The sequence below is a fragment of the Gossypium arboreum genome, chromosome 12 (assembly GCF_025698485.1).
Source record: "Gossypium arboreum isolate Shixiya-1 chromosome 12, ASM2569848v2, whole genome shotgun sequence".
In the NCBI taxonomy this organism is placed as follows: domain Eukaryota; kingdom Viridiplantae; phylum Streptophyta; class Magnoliopsida; order Malvales; family Malvaceae; genus Gossypium; species Gossypium arboreum.
This window is the reverse complement of record NC_069081.1, coordinates 2232085-2253392: the sequence shown is the minus strand read 5'-3', so window position 1 is coordinate 2253392 and position 21308 is coordinate 2232085. Positions and strand designations below refer to the sequence as shown.

At 35.9% G+C, this 21308-nt stretch overlaps 2 protein-coding genes and 1 long non-coding RNA gene across 7 annotated transcripts; all 3 read right to left on the bottom strand.

Moving 5' to 3' along the window:
- Positions 1-406: 406 nt before the first annotated feature.
- Positions 407-7565, bottom strand: LOC108479316 (GATA transcription factor 28-like). Of its 5 annotated transcripts, none has more exons than XM_053023101.1 (8): positions 7229-7565; positions 2781-3064; positions 2304-2387; positions 2064-2197; positions 1840-1962; positions 1581-1686; positions 1140-1211; positions 407-1020 (listed from the first exon to the last, which is right to left on the bottom strand). In XM_053023101.1, the coding sequence occupies exons 2-8, from the start codon at positions 3051-3053 to the stop codon at positions 922-924; spliced, it is 891 nt and encodes a 296-aa protein (XP_052879061.1). In that variant the 5' UTR covers positions 3054-3064; positions 7229-7565; the 3' UTR covers positions 407-921. The 5 variants fall into 5 exon arrangements, with proteins under 5 accessions (XP_052879061.1, XP_017637330.1, XP_052879060.1 ...); XM_017781841.2 differs by lacking the exon at positions 7229-7565 and having other exon boundaries at positions 407-785; positions 900-1020; positions 2781-5113; XM_053023100.1 differs by lacking the exon at positions 7229-7565 and adding an exon at positions 3471-5113.
- Positions 7566-7707: 142 nt separating this feature from the next.
- Positions 7708-9905, bottom strand: LOC108479315 (uncharacterized). The gene is made up of 3 exons (XM_017781839.2): positions 9231-9905; positions 8469-8865; positions 7708-8240 (listed from the first exon to the last, which is right to left on the bottom strand). The coding sequence occupies exons 1-3, from the start codon at positions 9654-9656 to the stop codon at positions 7840-7842; spliced, it is 1224 nt and encodes a 407-aa protein (XP_017637328.1). The 5' UTR covers positions 9657-9905; the 3' UTR covers positions 7708-7839.
- A 4316-nt stretch (positions 9906-14221) lies between these two features.
- On the bottom strand, positions 14222-16802 carry LOC128285561 (uncharacterized). The gene is made up of 3 exons (XR_008276020.1): positions 16671-16802; positions 15649-15720; positions 14222-14433 (listed from the first exon to the last, which is right to left on the bottom strand). It is a non-coding gene; the product is annotated as an uncharacterized LOC128285561 (long non-coding RNA).
- Positions 16803-21308: the final 4506 nt, after the last annotated feature.

Below are 21308 nucleotides of genomic sequence, written 5' to 3'. Positions count from 1 at the left end.
ATACGAATGTATTAATTATACTTACAAATTATAATTGTACCTTAAAAAATTGCAAACAATCATTTCCAATTACCTTCAGTTATTTACCCTATATTTCAAATAATAAGTACAATAATTTCATTTATTCAAATTTAAAAATTATAAAAACAAGTAGGCAAAAAAAGGAGCTAATAAGTGTAATAAAAACCCTTGGTCAATTGCAATGGAGTGCCCTAAACTGCAGCATTTTGGGGGAGAGTCTAGTTCTTATAATGCTGAATATCGTTAGTGTTGAAAATGTTGCAAATTGGACAAGAATGGTTAACCAAAATGTTGAATCAGTTAGTGCCTGGATTATCTGCGTAACCGATAAGTAGAGCAGCATGGGGAGGCAAGAAAAGACCCATAACAGCTACTGTAGGAGGAGTTTTACCTGACCGGTTTAAACACGATATGAAATCACAACCAACACATACTACACATCCAGTGCATGTATTTCGAAACGTACAAAAGTGTACAGGCAAAACACATATGAGACAACAGAACAATCAGGAGGCAGAACTGAGAATAATAAGAAAGTAGCTAAGCAGACATTCTTTAGGAATTGCAGCCTCAAGACTTGGGACATTCGGTGAGGAAGTGAAAGTGCCTCTTTTCCCTGCTGCTTGTGTTCAAGCTCATCTCAATATTTCCACTTTTTTACAAGGAAAGGTAAGGAATCTGTCAAAACAAGCTCTGGTTTCGACGCATATTGAAGATTATTTCTAATCTTCCTACTGACACCAAATAGGCTGTATTTTGCAATTCTGCAGTTACATAATGATCGGCAATGCACCATATATACAGTTGTCAAACGAACTCAGTTATTACAACAAAGTTTGACATGTGCCCTTTTAAACATCAAGTAACATAGCACTCACCATAGCATAAGGATCTTGTTAATCATCTTTCAGCAGTAACAGTGGAGTTATCTCCATTAGACGAAGATACAACATCTGTAGTTACAGTTACAGCCTCTGACTCGTTAGCTTCAGCATCACTCTGATAAACACCCAAGGAGTAACAATGTAATAAGATTCAAGGGGCATTTAGGATTTTATCACAATGAAAAAAGGTAAAAAATAACAATCATCAATACTGTTTTTCTGAGTTAGCAAAACCTGCTCAGCAGTCTTTACAGTTGGATCCGGGATTACTACTGTAGAAACCTTTGAAAGGTCTCTCAAAACACCCTGCAAATGAGAACTTCCCAACTGAATGACCAAAGAATTACAAGCAATTATTGAAGATTATAAGAATCATGAATCATCCTCCGCAAGTTACTAAAATGCAGAAGACATGATGTATTGCTTAAAGGATATGTTTACTTCTGAGTCATCAAACAAATTAAGGTTAAGTGGTGCCAGAAACAAATTAACTGGAAGTATAGAACTGAATATCAAGGTTATAATCTTGCCAAACTCTTAATATACACCTCTCGGACAATTAGAAGGACTAATCATAAATTTGTGTGATTAAATATCATTGGAATTACAAAGAATGCATTATGCAATTAAATGGGGAATAGACTTATGAACAAGTCTTTCCTGGTTTAGACAAACCTTATTTGCCCACTTGAGTCCACATGCATTGCAAAGTGTCCTTGGACCAGCAGGTCCACGACGCATCATAGGAGTTCTCTTAGAGCTGATTCCACAGTGTGTACATCTACACAGAAAAAAACTTGCAAAATAAAGGCCTATAGGAACATAACAAATGATAGCTGAAGTAAAAACTACAACTTCAACTGAGGGGTGATATCAATCCAATGATAATTTCTTTTAAAAACAACATTATTTGATCATTAGAAGAGCTACTCACAAAACTTCTTGCATGTTCTCATCTTGCCCAGAACCTGGTGTTCCGCTCCATCCTGAAGAGGCTGAGGCTACTTCTTCAGAAATTGCCTTGGATGATGTGAATTGACCCTTCTTACGTTGCATCCTAACAAACCACACCTGGTTTGTTAGCAAGTGACTTGAAGAAAATCTTGTCTTGAAGCAAGAAAAATGTGGAAAAAGAGGTGAAACCAATTGTTGAAATACCTGAGGGCCACTTCTTTCCGCACGGTATAGCGGATTTTCTTCTCAAAGCACCGCTCTTTTCTCTTCTCCCGGAACCGGTTTAAAGAAGCAGCTCTCTGTGGCTGAATTGACCTCCCAGGAAAGTCATTCAAGCCCTAGGAGAATGCCATTAAAGATGTTAATAAAAGAAAAGGAACAAAAACAGAACCCTCTTAAAAGAACTAATCACAAGATAGATAGGATGATTGATCTAACGCGCACCCTTTGAGTAACAGAGACTGTCCCCATTGCAGGAATGCCTGAAGGGATTTCATATCCACCTAGAAGTAACAACACCGCCTGTACCTGAAAATATCAAGCACCACAAATCATGACTTCCCTTTTCTTACTTCATATTTGAAACTTTAAGCCCTAATAGCATCCACTTCAATTGAGGAGAAAAGAGAGGATCTTTCTTGCACAACCCACGACATTATTTAGAAACAAAGCAATTCAGTAATTGACTGTATAAACGAGAATACAGATGCAAAAACCAATGAGTCATAAGCTAAATTAGCATTAAAACAGGATAGGCCACCACATAATTCACCAAACTAACAAAAAAATCATTAAATCCATCCAATCAGCCTAAAACCAGATGCAACAAATGAACAATTTAAATAAAAAATTCAACATTTAAGAAACAAACATACGTATCAAATTCAAAACTAAAAGGCCCAGATGAAAAGGAAAACGAACCTTGTCAGGAGAAACGGAATCAAATACATAAACCTCCCCTTGAAACGATAGGGTGAGCTGATCAGCGCCACCATTACCAGGAGCAGAGGTTGAATCAGATCCTTGACCATAAACGTGGGCATGAGAAGCTTCGTCCATGCCATTATTCATAACCGCAACAACGGCACCGTTTTCTTGAAATCCAATCTGAGGGTTATCCACGGACTCTTCCCCTCCTCCTCCGGCTCCAACTGGAACGTCATCGTCTTCTTCTTCGTCAATGTTCCGTTGCATGTTCGCTGCACCTGAACCGTACATTGATGTTGGCTGGTGATTCGAATTCGCCATTCGTTTTGCATAACAAATTACCACAAAATCTCCCCCAAAATGGGAAAAATAAAAACAAGAAATGCAACAGAATATTATAAAATTAAATATATAGAGAAACTCAGGAAGAGAAATTAAAACTTAGGTTAAAGAATTTAAAAAAAAAAACATAATTTATAATGAAACAAAATTTAAAGTGAAATTCTGGGCTTAATAAATAATTAATTAATGTGAAGCGATTGAGACGCAATGGAAGCAGGTTGGGGAGGATGGAAGGAGATGGGAGGGTTGAGATAAGGCCCTTGATTCATGATCATATTTACGGTTTTATGCCACTCACTAACAAAAAGGGTTGGGGACAGTGATTGGTGGTGTGCTTCTTACCTTAGGACAACAGTAAGGGTTTCTCGATATGAAAAAGTTTCAAAGTCACACGTGTTTTTATCATGAATTTTTTTGTTGAATAGATGTTTTAGATCTTAATAATCAATGTATTTGTAATCGAGCTGTCTAAACTTTTTTTTAATGGAAAATATTGAGAAACTCTAAAATTCTACTATTCAACTATATCAACTCCAACAGCCATGACTAAGTCAGAAAGCAACGACCTCCAGCAGCTCCCTGACGGTCTCTTCACCAAATGCAAACCATCACCAGCACCCTGTACCCACTTAGCCATAAAATTTGCAGCAATATTACAAGCTCTCGGCAACTTCTCTAGCTTGACAGTCCAGTGTCACTAAAGCATCCCCATAATCTATCGAACAAGCGAGCATACATGTTCCCCTCTCGATCCTCTGCATAGTAATTGTAAGGCCTCAATATTATCACTCTCCCTAACCACCTATCAGAATCCCTTAGCCCAAGGCACCTTTAATCCATCTAACACCATCCACAGCTCTGAGTGGAGCACCGACGTCATTCCAATCTTCTTGGAGAACCCGACATCCCAGCTCTCATAATAGTTCCGGAACAGGCCCCAGTCCTTGCCTGACAAGTTCTTTCCGACACAACCCGTCAACATTCGTCTTCACCCATCCTAGCTCCAGACAGCGCCATCGCAAATTTCCAGTCCCCGTTCGCCTCCGACTCTCAAAAACAATAGCAACATAGATCCCAGCATCCTGTAAACATCCTAGCTGCTTGCAAACCTCGTAATCGAGCCATCAATTCCCTTTTTCGCCTACCAATACTACCAAAAACTTTCCCATTCTAATCCGACGCATCAACCACAAACTGTTGGACCAATTCAACAAGCGAGTAATTGTCATCCCAACACATCTTAACCAACGTATCAAGCCACTGTGAAATAACCAACCAGAAAAAAAAAAACCTTAAACGTCTCAGTCCCACTGGGTCGACAAGAGTCATTCAACACTAAAAGGAGAGGCCAATGATCAAATTTAATGCGCTGGAGATGATACACAGAAGAAAACTGATATCGTCGTTCCCATGATGCATTATAAAGAACTCGGTCGAGCAGCTCGTGAACCCGACCTTGACACCATGTAAACTTAGGTCCTTTGAACCCCAAATCCTTAAGATTGTTGTCAAATAGAAAGGTTTGAAAGCGTTTGCAAGTTGCCACACGACTCACCAACCCACCCTGCTTCTCATCCGTATGCAACAAAGCATTAAAATCACCCAAAAGTACCCATGGTTCAACTATACCCTGTGCTACTGCATTCAGTCCCGTCCACAGGGATCTCTATTTCCGGCTATTCGAACTACCATAAACTGCAGCATATAAAACTCGTTGCTGCAACGAATTCGAAACTCTTGCAAAATGCACAAACTGGCTATGATTACATAGAACCTCGACGCGCACTGATTCATCCCAATGAATCCAAATCCCACTAGAAAAACCTTTAGCTTCCACTCTATGAGACCAATTAAAGCTGGATTTCTTAATCACCTTGTTCGCTCTCAAACCACTAACCCTAGTTTCAAGCAACACTACTACCGGTGGATGGTGAATCTTCAGATACTCCTGTAGCATACGGTTAAATTGGGGATGTCTAGCCCCTTGACAATTCCAACTAAAAATATTAAACTCCATAACAAGCACACTGAGAAAAGAGATAAGCAACAACCTGATAATTCTTACTATCCCTCTGACGGCCCTGATCCTAGCTGTTAAACACCGTCCCTGGGAAGATCACCATCGGCACTATCACATTCCCCAGTAGTCTCCAATCGCTCAACAATACCTTCCATAGTCGAACGTACAAGAACTAAAGCAACACCTCCTCGCATGCACACCCCACACCAAGGGATCTCTTTCTTGTCATCCTGCCATTTGACTATGTTAACATCATTCTCAGAACATTCAACCAATGTCACATCCTCCTCCCCTATTTTATCTTCCACAGATACTTCCTCCCGCCGAACATTCTGGTCCAAATTCTCGTCAACCACAATAATCGTATGACATTGAGGATTCAAGGTGGAAGTAACCCTTTTAGTAGAGAACCGAATCGACTCCCCATCCATCTGGCCATTGGATACCAAGGAGCAGGTCGTAATACATCTGTCATTTCGGCTCCCAAAGATAGAGGTAGTACGAAGCTCGCTTGGCCATTACTCCCCTCACTATTCTGTCTAGGCTCAGAAGCCACTGCTCGCTCACCTTTTTCCTTAGCTAAAAATCAGCATTCAGTTACACCTTTGCTGCCCATGTTCTACGGTGATATCCCCACCGGTCTATCATCTCCCAATCCCTGCACAAATTGCTCCAGATGCGCACCTTCACCTCCACGCCCAAAAGAACACTGGACTTCAATCTGATCCTGACACCACCCCAATCTTTAATGCCTGATGTACCACGTTGCTTACTTGTCCACTGTGGTCGACTCGAAGTCCTCATCCTCAATTTGCTTAGCAACATTAATCGGTGTCTCCTTCTCCATCTCCACCACCTCATCTGCAACCACCCGGTCCTTGTTCTTAGGACATACCTCCTCCATGTGGCCATAGCATCCGCAACAATAACATATTCAACAATGACTCGCAATTGATCCTCAATATGAATTTTAGATCAATACACATCGCCATCCAGGCAAACTGGCCTCTGCTTTCGCTCTGTGTTACCATCAATTTTTATGATTCGCCCAACTAGTTCGCCAATCAGTTTCAATAGGCTCCCCTTATATAAATTACCTAATAGCCCTGAAAACCGAATCTAAGCCATCACCTCTGTCAGAAGGGCTGACGGATCAAACCCCATACGCCATGGTTGAACCGTTAAATATTTCCTAAAGATAACACACGGCCCTCTGGCCAGCACTGGCGTGTAATCCTCAATCGCTTGAAATCGCACCAAGAAGTATTCATTATCTAAATCCATCAACCGAAAGTGCCGAGATGGCTTCCATAGGGCATAAAGTTTATTGTGAAATGCACTATAACCAATTCGTCGACCTAGTATTTTAATAATAATCGACTTACTCATACTCTCCTCTATTAACTGATGAACCCGCGACGAGAATTTGATCGACGACACCCCATTCATAGTCTCAGTAACCACATACCTATCCTTGAGTGCGATATCATCATCTTCAATTACCTTCTCATTCGGTAGCCTCGTTCATCCACTACTCCCGAACGGAGCATTAGTCCCCCCACTGTCGAGGCTAGCCCATCGGCGATAGAAGAGCTCTCTTCATCTCGAAACCTGACTTTCTTGGTGGCCCTAGCAATAGCAGTTGCTGCCGCCCCATTCCCTAGGTCTTGCGGTCAGTTTTCCACTTTTCCTCCGTCTAAACTTCTACCACTTAAGTTCAGTTAAATTTAATATTGATTTCATTTTTCATAATTACCGAACTAATAAATTTGTTACATTGAAAATGTCTTTGTGTTAGTATGAAGTTTGAAAAATATATCAAACTTGATTAGTTGAAATTAAAAATTAGCACTAAAATCGCAGCTCAGTACGGAAAGATATTATCCACGATCTTTTATAGATTTTCAGTATCATCAAATCCGTCATGTATAACCGGCTTAAGCTTATTGATGATGAAGATGTCCAGACAAATTACCAGTTAATTGCAAATCTAAAAATATGGCAGCAGAGTTATATGTGGAGTTGGATGATGCTGAGCAGGTAAATGTGGTAGCTAAAGTTCCAAGTTCACCCAAACTACCTGTGAATATTTTCCCACTGATGTGTCGAGATTTTGCAAGCTTTACACGGATATATCATCAGCCTCTCTAGAGGGACGATCTTCAGTTTAATGTACCTTTGGATAATCTGTATCAATTTGCTCCTCCATTGATTTCTGGCAACATTCAATACTCTATATTCGATATTAATTGAGGAGTAGGTCATAGAATGGCAATTCGCATCAATACAACAAACCCGATCCGTATCTAGATGAGGACATGCAACCTTTGGCATATATGTTATCGAGATTCGGTTTATGTGCGATAGTGCAGGACATCCGGTTGGGGACGTTGTGGGTTCAAAGCTTGTCAAATTTGTCTCAAATCATAGAGCCTATTGCCTTTCACAATTAACCATGACTGTTGACATTGTAATAACAGCACATTTTGCTGTCACTGAACCATTATTCCTGTAGGAGACGAGTGAAAAGGCTGGAGATTAAGCAGCCTTTTGAGATAGTTTTAGAGAACTTGCATCGTTTGAAGATTTTATTTTGTAAAGTGATCTTCAGGCTAAAAGTATTAACAACGAGAAACAAGAATGAACTTTAGAGAAACAGAGCAATGAATCTGTTTAAAACAACAAAAGTGATTAAACTTCATACCCAGGGTTTACTTTCTGTTGAACATCTCCATAACTTTCCAACTCATCTATATCTTCCAAGCTACCCAAAAACAGAGGCAATCTTTGATGCAGTTTCACCGGTTGGATCGAAAGTATCCTACTTTTACCATCCGAACCTTTGCCTCCAGCTTGCTCTGCAAGATAACTTAGAGGGTTTGCCTCGTAAACCAGCCGCAGATGGTCCCTTGGATTCATTGCTATTCCACCGTACAACACGGTCCTATGGAAATCAGCAACCAACGAACATATATACCGAGCTGAATATTTCTTAGGGAATTTGCCTTTGCCTTGTCTTACTGTATCAATGTATTGCCTTAGACCTTCAGGCCAATCGAAATACCTTGCATCATTGACAGAATATATTTGACCTGGAATCATCAAGTAGGCCGAGCTTGAATTATTAATGGGATAAAAAAAAACAATATTAATTTCATACTTTCATATGATAAAGAGTTCCCATTTAATCAAACTGTTAATGAAGACCATCAGTAAGAAAATCCAAATAGGATAACATTGAATTTGTGAAGCAAATATCAGATATCTCAATAAATTCCATGAGCATAACATTTTAACTCTCAAGATTCCAGTACGTTTACCTCGAGGCGGAATTCTAATGCTTGGATGTGTGAGAATAAAGTCTCCCGTTGAATGATCTAAGGTAAATGCATGTGTTCCTGAGCCAAAGCTAGCACATAGGATTGTGGCAGATGAATAGAGGACATAGCCAGCAGCTACAAGCTTTGTTCCGCTCTGTAGTAAATTCAGCAATGCCTTCTCTTCCGTCGGTTGATTATCTAGCTCTGTGAGCCGGTTATATACCCCAAAGATCGTTCCAGTGGGAATAGAAGCATCTATATTTCGAGAACCATCAAGAGGATCCAATACAACCACAAAGGGACCATCATCATTGATCCAAATTGGAGCATCATCTTCTTCTGAAGCCATCACTGAAACTTTTCCTGAATTTCTAAGAGATGACAATATGATTTCATTCTGCAGGAAAAAGAACCAAAATTTTAGCATATCGGAAAACTTTAATTCTTTTTTCCCTACCCAATTCCTTTTACTCTAGTTTAAAAAAAATTGAAAGGGGCATTAAAAACCTAAAGTTCGACTGATTTACATCTTTAAAATCAATCTGTTTCTGTATCAACTCAACCTCTTTTATTGCTCTAATAATTTGCAATGATTCAATCATTCATACTACTAAGAATTCATGTCAATTATAATCGCAGCCAAACTATTTAAGAGTTATATGCCCAACAATATACCAGTGTACCATGAAAATACTACTTAAAGGGAAAAAAGAGCAATATTTTCATGAAATTCGATGACGAAATCAGCCTAGTTAAACATACTGCCACAATATCAAGCGGCTTTGGCTTATCCCTATCAGAAGCAGCGGCCCCGGATGTGGCACCAGTGAGAGCTGAATGTTTCCCGAGAGCAGAATTAAAGGGAGAAGCCACAAGAGCAGCAATTCTCTTGCAAGCAAACTGTATATGATAAAGCAAAACAAGTAAATCATCTCCTACATCTAGTCCTCCTTTCCCAACATAGTCCATCAGTGAAGAGAACCCATTTGCACCATCACCACCACCACCACCAGCAGTCATGCCCATCTGAGACTTAGCCAAAAACCCAGAAAAAGAAGCCATTTTTGGTGGGAGGTAAAAGCTCAACCTGTGGGTAGAACAGAAGTGGGGTTTTGGAGGGAAAGGATGGGAAGTTAGATGGAAAAGTGGAGATGGATAGGAGATGGTGGGAGACAATAATTGTAGCATATTAGTATAAGAGGTTGTTTTAATGTGTTGGAAGAGTACAGAGGTGAAAAGAACTGGTAATGGGAAATGGAATCATGGGATCATATCAGAACCTGAAGATTGAGGATTGAATGTTTCAAAGGAATTTAAGGTGGGATTTGGCTTGGTTTTGGGTAGATATAGCGTAGCAGTGTGAGAGTGTGATTAGAAAACTGTGTAGGATATGGAAAAACGTCTGTTATGAACGCTCGGTTCTCTAGCTGTCTTTCATTTTTAAGGTACTATTCCAAATATTTTTTTCTAAAAATATCCCAATATCATTTAAATAAGGGTAAACTATTATTGTTTTCTTTAAATTACATTATACTTACTTATTTTTAAAATATTATATTTTAGTGAGTTATGTTAATATGTTGTAACATTTTAGTCACTGACCCGTTAATTATGGTTAATAGTGCAATGGTAGGCTGACATGGCACGTTAAATCATCATTTCAAACAAAAAATTTAGGTTAAATTATACAATTAGTCTTCATATTTTTTCGTTTTGAGTATTTTTTTCTTCTTTTAAGAGTTCTTTTAAGTGTTCTTTTAAGAGCGAATCAGGGCAAATCGTGCCTCAAAATAAGGCCACAATGTGGACCACATGACTCTCTCACATGACCATGTTCCCCCTAAAACTCTAGGATATTCGATTATTACATGGCCTATGACCCTCCACACGGCCTCTCACACGATCGTGTCTCCCTTGAAGCCTAATTTTGCATGTCCCACATAGTCATAGCCTAGCCACATGATCGTGTAACCCCTCCACACAGCTTAAGGTATTGCACACGGCCTGACCACACGGGCTTATGCCCTTGTTTTACAATTTTGCCCAGAATTTTCATAAACTGTTCAATTTAAACCCTGCATGATCCCAATTTATTTTAGTGATTTATTTAATTTAATTGAGTCTCTGGTATTATGAATAATGTCGGAATCTATGATTTAATTGGCTAAATTACTATTGTTTATGCATGATTTAGGACTATTACATGCATACTGTGACTGAATAATTGATGAATTGTTATTGTTACTTGTACTAATCTACATCGATTACATGATCAACATGCTTATTTCTATTGCTAAACTGAATACATGATAACCATGACTAATGCTACTGATGAACTAGAAACATGATGAACATGTTTACTGTTTTACATTATATTATTGCAAGCATGACATACTGTATTGCATAGGGTGGGACGATTGTATGGTAGAAGTATTGATAGTTTAATAATCTATAAACACTGGTGGTTTATCCACAATTTATACTAGTAGCTTTAATCTGCAACTAAGCTGTGTATTCACAAGTACTGACAGCGTATTAACCTGAAAACATTGGTGGTATCCATAATTCATACTGGCATCTTTTATCTGCAAACTCGTTGTGTAATCACAACTACTAGCAGCGTATTAACCTGCAACACTGGTGGCTCAGCCACAAACTGAAGTGTTACAGCTGGAGGAGTTCTGGGGAACTCTTACTGAGGAGTGTAGCAGAGTATGGGTAGGATTATTCCCATTAAATTGAAATCGCATTTGTATTGACATTCTTAAAACATGCTGAATGAACTATTTAAATATTGTTATCCTATATGAATGTTACTGTGATGACAACTATTAAATTGTATGCTTAGTTATTGTTCCGCACTAGTTCACTTGTGATATGACTCATACTAAGCTTCATAGATCACCCCTTTTTATTTCTATCTCTACAAATAACCCACCAGATTAGGACATGAACAAGGCATCCAGAGGGTCTTGGCTCGGTTTCATTTATTAAAACATTTTAGACCCATTAATTGATTTTTTATTATTCAGAAACTATATCATTTTGTTTTGAACTGTGGCATGGAACATAGGATTTGGATTTTTTTATATAGCTTGCACTACATTTAATTTGATATAAGATATCAACTTATGAATATTAATTAGTTAGGCATGAACCCTGATCTTTATTAAAAACATAGTAAATATCACTTTTCTCTGCTAAATTATAATTAAAATTTTGAGTAATAAATAAATTGGTAATTAACTAAGTTTTCTTCTAAAATAATCAAATGCTTTAAATTGACTATTTTAAAAACTCAATTATTGGACTTTAGATTTGTGTTTAATCCATATTGGGCTTACTTTTAATGTTTAATTTTGATTATATATAATCTCAATATTGTATTTATTAAGTTTTATGTTTTAAGTATTTATTTATTTCAAATTTTAAGAGATTTTAAGTCTTTTAAGTTGTTTAGAAGTTTTATGTTTCCTCCTTGACAAGAAATTTTAGTTCAACTAAGATTACGTCTTGTTGTGCCAATTTATGTAGTCTATATAAAGGCATTCATTCATTCATCCATTCATTCATTGTAAATTAAATCTTTCTTTGAAATTAAGAGAAGTACTCGATGGAGTTTGTAACAGCCCAATTTTGGGCTCAGTCGGAATGGTGGTTTCGGGACCACCAATCCGAAGTCAGAGAAATTATTTTATTATTATTTTAGAGTTCAGCATGTTTATATTAGTGCATGAAAAATTTGGTGAAGTAATTTTAGTGTTTGTGGGCTTAATTGTGAAAAAGCACTAAATCGCATAAAGTGTAAAAGTCCTATTTTGATAGCTAAAGGTGTCAAATAGCTAGAAAACCAAAATTAGGGGTTTTAAAGAGCAAATAGACCCTAGAAATAATGTTTGGCCGGCCATGAGACAAGAAAGTCAAAATTAGGTGAAGTGTATAATATTAAAATAAAATAAAAAGGCTCTATCTTTTTAGTTCTTCTTCTTTACCGATTTTTAGCATCAAAAAGGGGGTTTAGAGAGCTCAAAATATCAGCCACTAATTTCTCTCATAAGTGAGTGATTTTGATGATTTTTCTTGAAGATTTTTACACTTTTAGAACCCTTGGAACATAAGCTTTCAAATGAAGGGACTATGTTGCAAAATGGTTGAAAGTATAGGGTTTTACCATGAGTGTGTTCATGTTGTTTTCTGAAATTTTATGGAAGAATATGAGCTATGGTAGTGTAATAAACAACTTTTGTAAAGTAGTTTTCATGGAAACCCTAACTAAAGACCATTTTTCATAAGTTGTAAAATAGATGATAAATGTGTGAAATAATGAGAATTGTGGGCTGCCTTTAGTATGAAAAGTATTCTGCTAGGCTTTTTTAGTGAGAAAATGTGATAAAAAATGATTTTTGACCTAGGGGTAAAATGGTCATTTTGTTAAAGTCTAGGGTCAAAATGGTTATTTTACCCAATTATGAATTTTTGAGTACCTAGATAAATAAAACGATTAAATTTGTGAATTTTTATCATTTTAGATCAAGAAGTGCAAAATCTGGGGATTGGGGAAAAGCAAAACTAGTGGACTAAGCCGAACCATTCATCTACATTTTGTAACTCGAGGTAAGTTATATGTAAATAATACAACTACATTGTTATTATATGTGTTTGAATTGATATAGCATAAATTGCTTGGTTGTGGAAATGATTATGTATGATGAATATTGAGATAGTAAAACTCCCGTTTGAACCTTAGGAAATAAATTAGATATTCGTGCCATGACATTTGGGTTATTTGTGTGCCAGTGTAAGACATGTCTAAGACATGCATCGGCCACATTATGAGAGCCAGTGTAAGACCATGTCTGGGACATGGCATCGGCATTGAGACGATAGCTAGTGTAAGACATGTCTGGGACATGTATCAGCCTCGATATGTAAGCCAATATAAGACATGTCTGGGACATGCCTCGACTACGAGATGTGCCAGTGTAAGACCATGTCTAGGATATGGCATCGGTATGGATAAGTTAGAGCTAGTGTAAGACCATGTCTGGGACACGGCGTCGGCCTCGATTTCAATAGTCAGTGTAAGACCATGTCTGGGGCATGGCATCGACTTGACGGATAAGCCAGTGTAAGACCATATCTGGGACATGGCATCAGCATTACACCCTATGTTTGAGGCTTAATGATCATCTGATATCATTCTAAATGGTTTAACGGTGAGAGTTACAATTTAAGTTAAACGAGGAAAGTATAACCGTGTTATGAGTGGTACAGGTACCTATTTGAAATATATGGGATCTGAGCTCAATATATGCTATGTGAAATGTATTGGATAGTGATGAGTAAGTTGTGCTTATGCCTACTTTAGTAATATGAGCATGATGATGAATAGTAAAGTTGTTGTTATATTTATTGCATGCAACTTACTAAGCTTTATGTTTACTCCCTCTCCTTACCGTTTTCTTATAATGCTGCCTAACTAGCTCGAGGATCAACAGACGTCGGAGGCATCGATCATACTATCAAGCTGAAGCACTCGGTATAATTAAACTTAATATTTTGAGTATGGCATGTGTAACGCCCCCTAACCCTATACCGTCATCGGAACAGGGTTACGAGACATTACCAGTCAGTACAGTCCAATTTCGATCATTAATTAAAATAAATATTTACACACATCCTAGTTTTAAGATGTCGTCCCTTTAATGGGCCCTCGCGGTCCAATATGAACAGTAAATTCAATTCGGGACTAATTTAGAATCACTACGAATTTTTAGTAAATTTCAAAATTCATACTACATACCGTTGCCAACCATAATTTACTCATTTCATGAGTACATCTACAACCTAAATGACTCTCATAAAACATCCTAGGTACATGCCATTACCAATAATTAACACACTTTACCTTAATGAATTCGGGATCGAACTGGGATGCTGATTCAACGTTCTATCTTTACTAAACCTGCGTACGGAAACAAACCGTACGCTGAGTATGGTATACTCAGTGGTATTTCCATAATCCGAACACTTAATAATATAACAATTAAACTTAAAATCACAATAACAATTATAAGTATTCATTTATAAATTTCAATTACTTACCATATAAATTCTATACAAGTCATATAACAAACACAATAACATATTTGTTCAATTCTTTTCATTTACTTACCGTATAAATTCTATACAATATATTCACAATTCACTTGTTTTCACACTTTACTTCTTAACAATATACCATTTTAATTCATTCTAACATCAATCATCATCCATTTGAACTTCACTCATTTCATGAACCTTTTGGTTCATGTTTTCAATCTCATATCTCAATTTCAATTCTCAATTTAATTTCTCATTTCATTCCAATAGCTCAATCAATCAAATTCACTCGACTTATCGTTTCACTTATTTACCCCTATTAACAAACCCGGACTTTGACGGATACACGGATTCCAACCCAAACACACCAGTACGGCACATTGTGCCTAAAACGGTACATAGTACCTGATCAGTAGACGACACATAAAGTGCCTAAAACGACACACGAGGTGCCTGTTACGACACACGAGGTGCCTGATACGACACACGAGGTGCCTAATACGACACACGAGGTGCCTGATACGACACACGAGGTGCCTGAAATACGACACACGAGGTGCCTGATACGACACACGAGGTGCCTGAAATACAACACACGAGGTGCCTGAAATACGACACACGAGGTGCCTGATTGATAAAGCCGGCAAATCCCGTACACTTCCAGATCCTATGGCATGCCAATTATATCCGACTCAGCCCGACTATTTAATAGGGTATTTCATTCACTTTCTTAATTTAATAATTCTTTCATCAATATCTCATTCCGATAATTACACATATTTACCCATTTTCACAATTCATACAATTTCATATCAATTTCCTCATATTTCCAATCAATATATTTTTCAATATAACATTCATTCAATATTCAAATTTCTACATAAGTCATATATATTATATAATTCAATCAATATAATTTCAATCAAAATAATTTCGATCAATATAAATTCAATAAATTCATCGCATACTAAAATTAATCTATTTCAATTGTAAAACATCATAATTCAATCACTAACAATTGCCACATGTATATAAATATAATAAATAATGACTAAGTTCGGATTATAGAAATACAAACCGTAATTTTCAAGCTAACTCCCGTTGACTTTGTCTTGTCCTTTCTTAGCCGAGATTTCCGGTACCACATTGACTACGAAATTAATACAATTCATAATCATTAATACATTACTAATTCATATCTTGAGTTAAAAAATTCTAAATTAAGATCCGTTAATTTTCCCTGAAACTAGACTCACAAATCTTCTTACAATAAAATTTTCAGAATTTTTGGTTTAGCCATTAAGTACAGTTTATTCTTTAAATTCACCCCTATTCTGCTGTCTGACAGTTTCGTCCCTTCTTCACTAAAAATTAATTATCTCACAGTACAGAACTCGGATAACATTCTCGTTGATTTATAATGAAAATAGACTCATTAGGGATTCTAAACATATAACTTTAAGCCTCTAATTATTTTTATTCAATTTTTGGTGATTTTCCAAAGTCAGAACAGGGGAACCCGAATTCATTCTGACCTTGTCTCACAAAATTCATTATATCTTATAATTTACAATTCAATTGCTTATATCGTTTCTTCTATAAGAAACTAGACTCAATAATATTTAATTTCATATTTTATTCATCCTCTAATTCAATTTCTACAATTTTTGGTGATTTTTCAAACTTAGACTACTGCTGCTGTCCAAAATAGTCTTAGTACAAAATGTTGATTTACTTTAATTTCAATTTTAATTCTAACTAAATTCACTTACTTTTCTATCTTAATTCATACTTTATTTCTATTCAAATTTCATCCATACTCTCATTTAAATATTAAATTTCCAGCATACTTTCCTAATTTCAAAATTTCATCAATTTAGTCCCTACAACATAAAACTTATAACTTACTTTACAATTTGATCCTATTATCAATTCTAGCTTGAAATTTACTCAATTAAACCCTTAATTCACTATTTTATTCAACATGAACTATACTTGAAAATCTATAAACTCTCAAAATATCAACTTAATTTCATCAAAGTCTTGTTCTAAAGCTTCTAAAACATCAAAATTTAAGAAGAAATGACTTAATTGACTTACCAAATTAAACTTTGAGCCTTGAAACCCAAATTTTCCTTTTTCTTTTCCTTTCTTTCTTTCTCCCCTGTTTCTTCTCTGTTTCGTTTGCTTTCATTCTGTTTCTTATGTTTCTTTACTTATTTATATAATATAATATATAATATAATATACTATAATAATAATTTAATATATATTTTAACACATAAAAATCTCAGATTTTTATGTTTATGCCGCCTCACTTAGGACAAATGGCATAATTGTTATTTTGGTCCTCTTCATTTTCTTTTAATCTACAATTCAACTTTCATCCTTTATTCAATTTAGTCATTTTTCCTAATTACTCTTAATTAAACTAAATTTACTTAATTAAACTCTAATTAACCACTCAATTGACTTCGTAAATATTTTTAATAAATATTTACGAATCCATTTTTCAGAAACGGAGACCCGAAAATACACTTTTTCGGTAACGGTAAAATTCGGGTCGTTACAGCATGTACAGGAACTTAGACTTTTGAGTTTTGTGTCATTGTTAATTGGCCAAATGTGATGTCTTACTATAGCATTTGATTCATTTTGTATAAGGCCATGAAAAATGGCTAATATTGAAAGTTATTATATGAATGCAAGATAGTCTTTCATGAATGTGAAATTGACGGCATGTTTGAATATATATATATATATATAATGTATATAAGCCTTAGCTATGGTTGTTTGGTTGAGAAATCATATTAAGTTAGATTTTGATATGTTGGTTGGCATTAGATTGTGTCTCAGGGTGGCAAAAGGCTTAGTAGATAGCCTCATATTGTCTACACGGGTAGACACACGGGCGTGTGTCTAAGTCGTGTGTGACATACGGTCTATCCCATGGGTGTGTTGCTAGGTCGTGTGTCCCCTACATGTAAAAATTGCAAGTCAGTATGCATGGTAGTAAACACACGACCAGAGACACGACTGTGTGTCTCAGCCGTGTGAAAGGCATGGCCTAGAACACGGGTGTGTGCCTTGGCCATGTGCCCTAAATTGGATGCTGACGTCAAAAACAGAATGTCAAAGTTTTTAGACACGGGTTAGGGCACGAGTGTGTCATGACTGTGTGAGGGACGCAGGCCATAGACATGGGAGTGTGTCAGGCCGTGTGAAAACCCCTGTAGGTTCGAATTTAAAATTTAATTCACACGGGTATGGGACACGGGCATGTCCCTAAATGCTTAAGCCGTGTGTGTGCCATCCATACGGCCATATTAAAATGACCACACGAGCGTGTGCCCTGTTTCAAGAATCATTTTTATTCAGTCAGTTTAAGGACCTGAGTTGGTTCCAAATGGTTTCCAAGGAAAGTTTGAGGCCTCGTAAGCCTACTTTAAGGAGTTTAAACAGAGTTGGAAAGAGTTTTAAATTTGATCAAGTCTAGGTGACTCGAAAACGATTGTATGCATGTAATTAAGTATGGTAATGCCTCGTGTCCAGTCTCGGCCTTGGACTTGGGTAAGGGGTGTTACAGAGTTATTCTTTTGAAATATTCAATTCTTGTTTATTTTCAAATGTTTTTTTTTACTTAATTTCGTTCAAGATTTTAGGGAAAGTTCTTAAAACTTCAATTTGTCAATAATTCTTTCTTAGACAGTTTATTAGAGCCAATAATTGAGTTTGTTGGGATAATTTTATCTCGAATGGCTCATGTGGACATCTTATCCATTTATCCATCTCCATCAGTTTCATCTTTCCCTAACTAGAGGGAGATCCTTATGGTGGCCTAAAGGACCTTAGCCCCTCCAAAATTTTAGAAAATTTTGATTTCTCCCTTGATTTTTTTTTAAATTTTAATTGGGCCTAAAATTTTTTGGAAATTTTAATTTTTTTCCCTTGAAGTTTTGGAAATTTTAATTAGGTCTCAAATTTTTGAAAATTCTCATTAATCTCACAAAAAATTTAAAAAATTCAATTAGACCCCCCATTTTTTTTAAAAAAAAATCTCATTAAAATTCTAAAATTTTTGAAATTTTTATTAGACCCCCAAAACTTAGTCTTAGGATCTGCCACTACCATAACTCATCTATTATTTCAGTTTTTGGTTATTTTATTACTTGGTTTGTTTTTCTTGACTTATTTACATTCAATCTTCAATTTTTTTCAGATCAAGAAAACAATTCCAAGCAATTTCTTTCAATTTAATTTTCAAAGAAAATTCGATCAAACTTCTTCAAGTCTAGAAACAACTTGGATTCTTGAACTTTTGGAGTACTCTCTTCTATTTCTCTCTTTCCAGTTTTCTAATTAGTTTTTCCTAAAAGCCCACTAAAACTAATAGATCTACACATGCAATTTGAATGTAAAACAACAGACAATCCTCATTCCACAGTTGGCCACCACTTGATTGCTATATATATTCTTCCTCACCTTTTCCTTCCACAAAAATTAAATCCTAAATCCTTTCAATTCAGTCAAACTCAACATCAGCCTAAGTTTCCTTTTTTATGTTGTTTATGTTTCTAGAAAAAATAATTTTGTTACTATAGTAGTATCCTATTGTTGAAATTATGGTTAAAATAATGTTTTTAGTTTGAAGTATTTAAAAAAAAAAAAAGAATTGGTGGCTATTTTGAAAGGCCAAAATAACTGTTGAAAAAAATTGTATTTTTATGGAAACTTTGAGGCATATTCTCAATAGGTAAAGGTGAAGAGTTGAATCATAAAATTATGGTTTCTTATTCTACTCCATGAAACCTTTACAATGATATATCATATGCTCAAAATAGTTGAGTGATGAATGAGAAATTGATACTCAAAGTAAGCTACTTGGGAATATTTGTTGAGGAAAAGAAAAGCTTAGATCCCATATTGGTTAAATACCAAGTGTGAGATGTGTTTATATATAAGAACTGTAATATCCCGAATTAGGGCCTAATCAGAATAGTGGTTTCTGGACCACAAATCTGAGATAGAAATAATCATTTTATTATCATTTTAAGGTCTATGGCATGATTTCATGATTGTGTGAAAATTTCATTCATAAATTTTATTGATAGAGGGTCCAATTTAATATTTAGGACTGAATTGCAAAAGTTGTAAAATGTGTGTTCTAGTTCACAAAGGTACTAAGTACTTGTGAGTAATGGGTTTTTAAAGTGGAGGTCATTGGATAGTAATTAGACCATTATACTAGTTTGGACAAAAATACCTAAAGGAAGATAAAACACCATAGTTTTTAATTAAGGGGATTTTGGTCATTTAGTTATTAAAATGAATTAAAAACAAAATTAAAAGCCAATTTTTGTCCATCTTCAACCCCTTGGCCGAATTTCATATAAGAAAGACATAGCTAGGGTTTTTCAAGCTTCCCAGCTCGATTGTAAGTCCATTTTAGCCCTGTTTTTAATGTTCTTTATGTTTTTAGAATCTCGGTAACTTGATTAAGCTTATTCTAGCAATAATTTAACTTAGGGTTTATATTTGGAAAAATATCCATAAGTGAAATATGTTTATTTTGATATTTTATGGTAGAATATGAAGCTTGAAATTGTGTTAAAAAACTTTTGCTAAGCGATTTTACGTGAAAACGAGTAAAACGACATAATCGGTAAAAATACCTAATGTTCATAAGTACATGTTAGAGTGAGAATTTGATGTTTCTATAGAAGGGGAAAATGATTATCATGTCATAAAACATAAGAAAAGAGGATGAAGTTTAATTTCCGAGCCTTGGGGAAAAAGTGTAAATATGTAAAAGTTTAGGGGTAAAAATTTAATTTTTCCAAAGTTTGAGTCAAGGACTGTTTTAATAAATGTGAGTATCAAATAAGCTAAATTTTTTATTTTAGATCAAGAAAAACAAGATTCGAGTCGTGATCAAGGGAAAAATAAAGTTTACGAGGAATAGGCTCGAATTCTAACATTTTGTACCGAGGTAAGTTCAGGTGTAAATGTAGTAACATAATTGTAATATTAGGTAATTTAATGTTATTTATATGATATGATGATTATTATCATGAAATATTATGCTTTGTGGATTATTATTTAGTAATATGCAAATTATGTGAGCTACTTGATAAATATGAAATGCTATCAAGTATCGGTTCCGAGTGGAAGACAGAAAAGATGTATGATTGAGGAAAATCCCGTTTGAACCTTGGGAATAGATTAGGATACAAGTAACATGCCACTAGGATATTTAAGTTCCGAACTCATTGAGTTGAGTCCGAGTTCGTGAGATGTAACTAGGCATCCGAACTCGTTGAGTTAAGTCCGAGTTCACTTATGGATGCGAACGCCCGAGCTCGTTGAGTTGAGTCTGAGTTCGCTCATGGGCGGGTTACATGGTAGCTTGGCTACGTAATTTTCGCAGGCTATTGAGTTTATCTAGCTGCGGGTATGACACTTATTGCATGCAATCCGTATATCCAAATTATATTCCGATGTGCTCAACGAGTGAATCTTAAGTGAATAAGGAGAATACTTAAGACGAAGGTGACATGTTGGTAAGTGCAGTGAATGAGAAATTTGGGCAGGTATGCGTTTAAACCCTCGGGTTGAGAACTTGGTATGATCAAATCGTGGTAAGATAGTAAATACAAATGTAACATAAATGTCTTGGTGATATTTATACAAATGATGTTTTATGTTGGATTGCATGATTATGTTACTTGCTATATACAT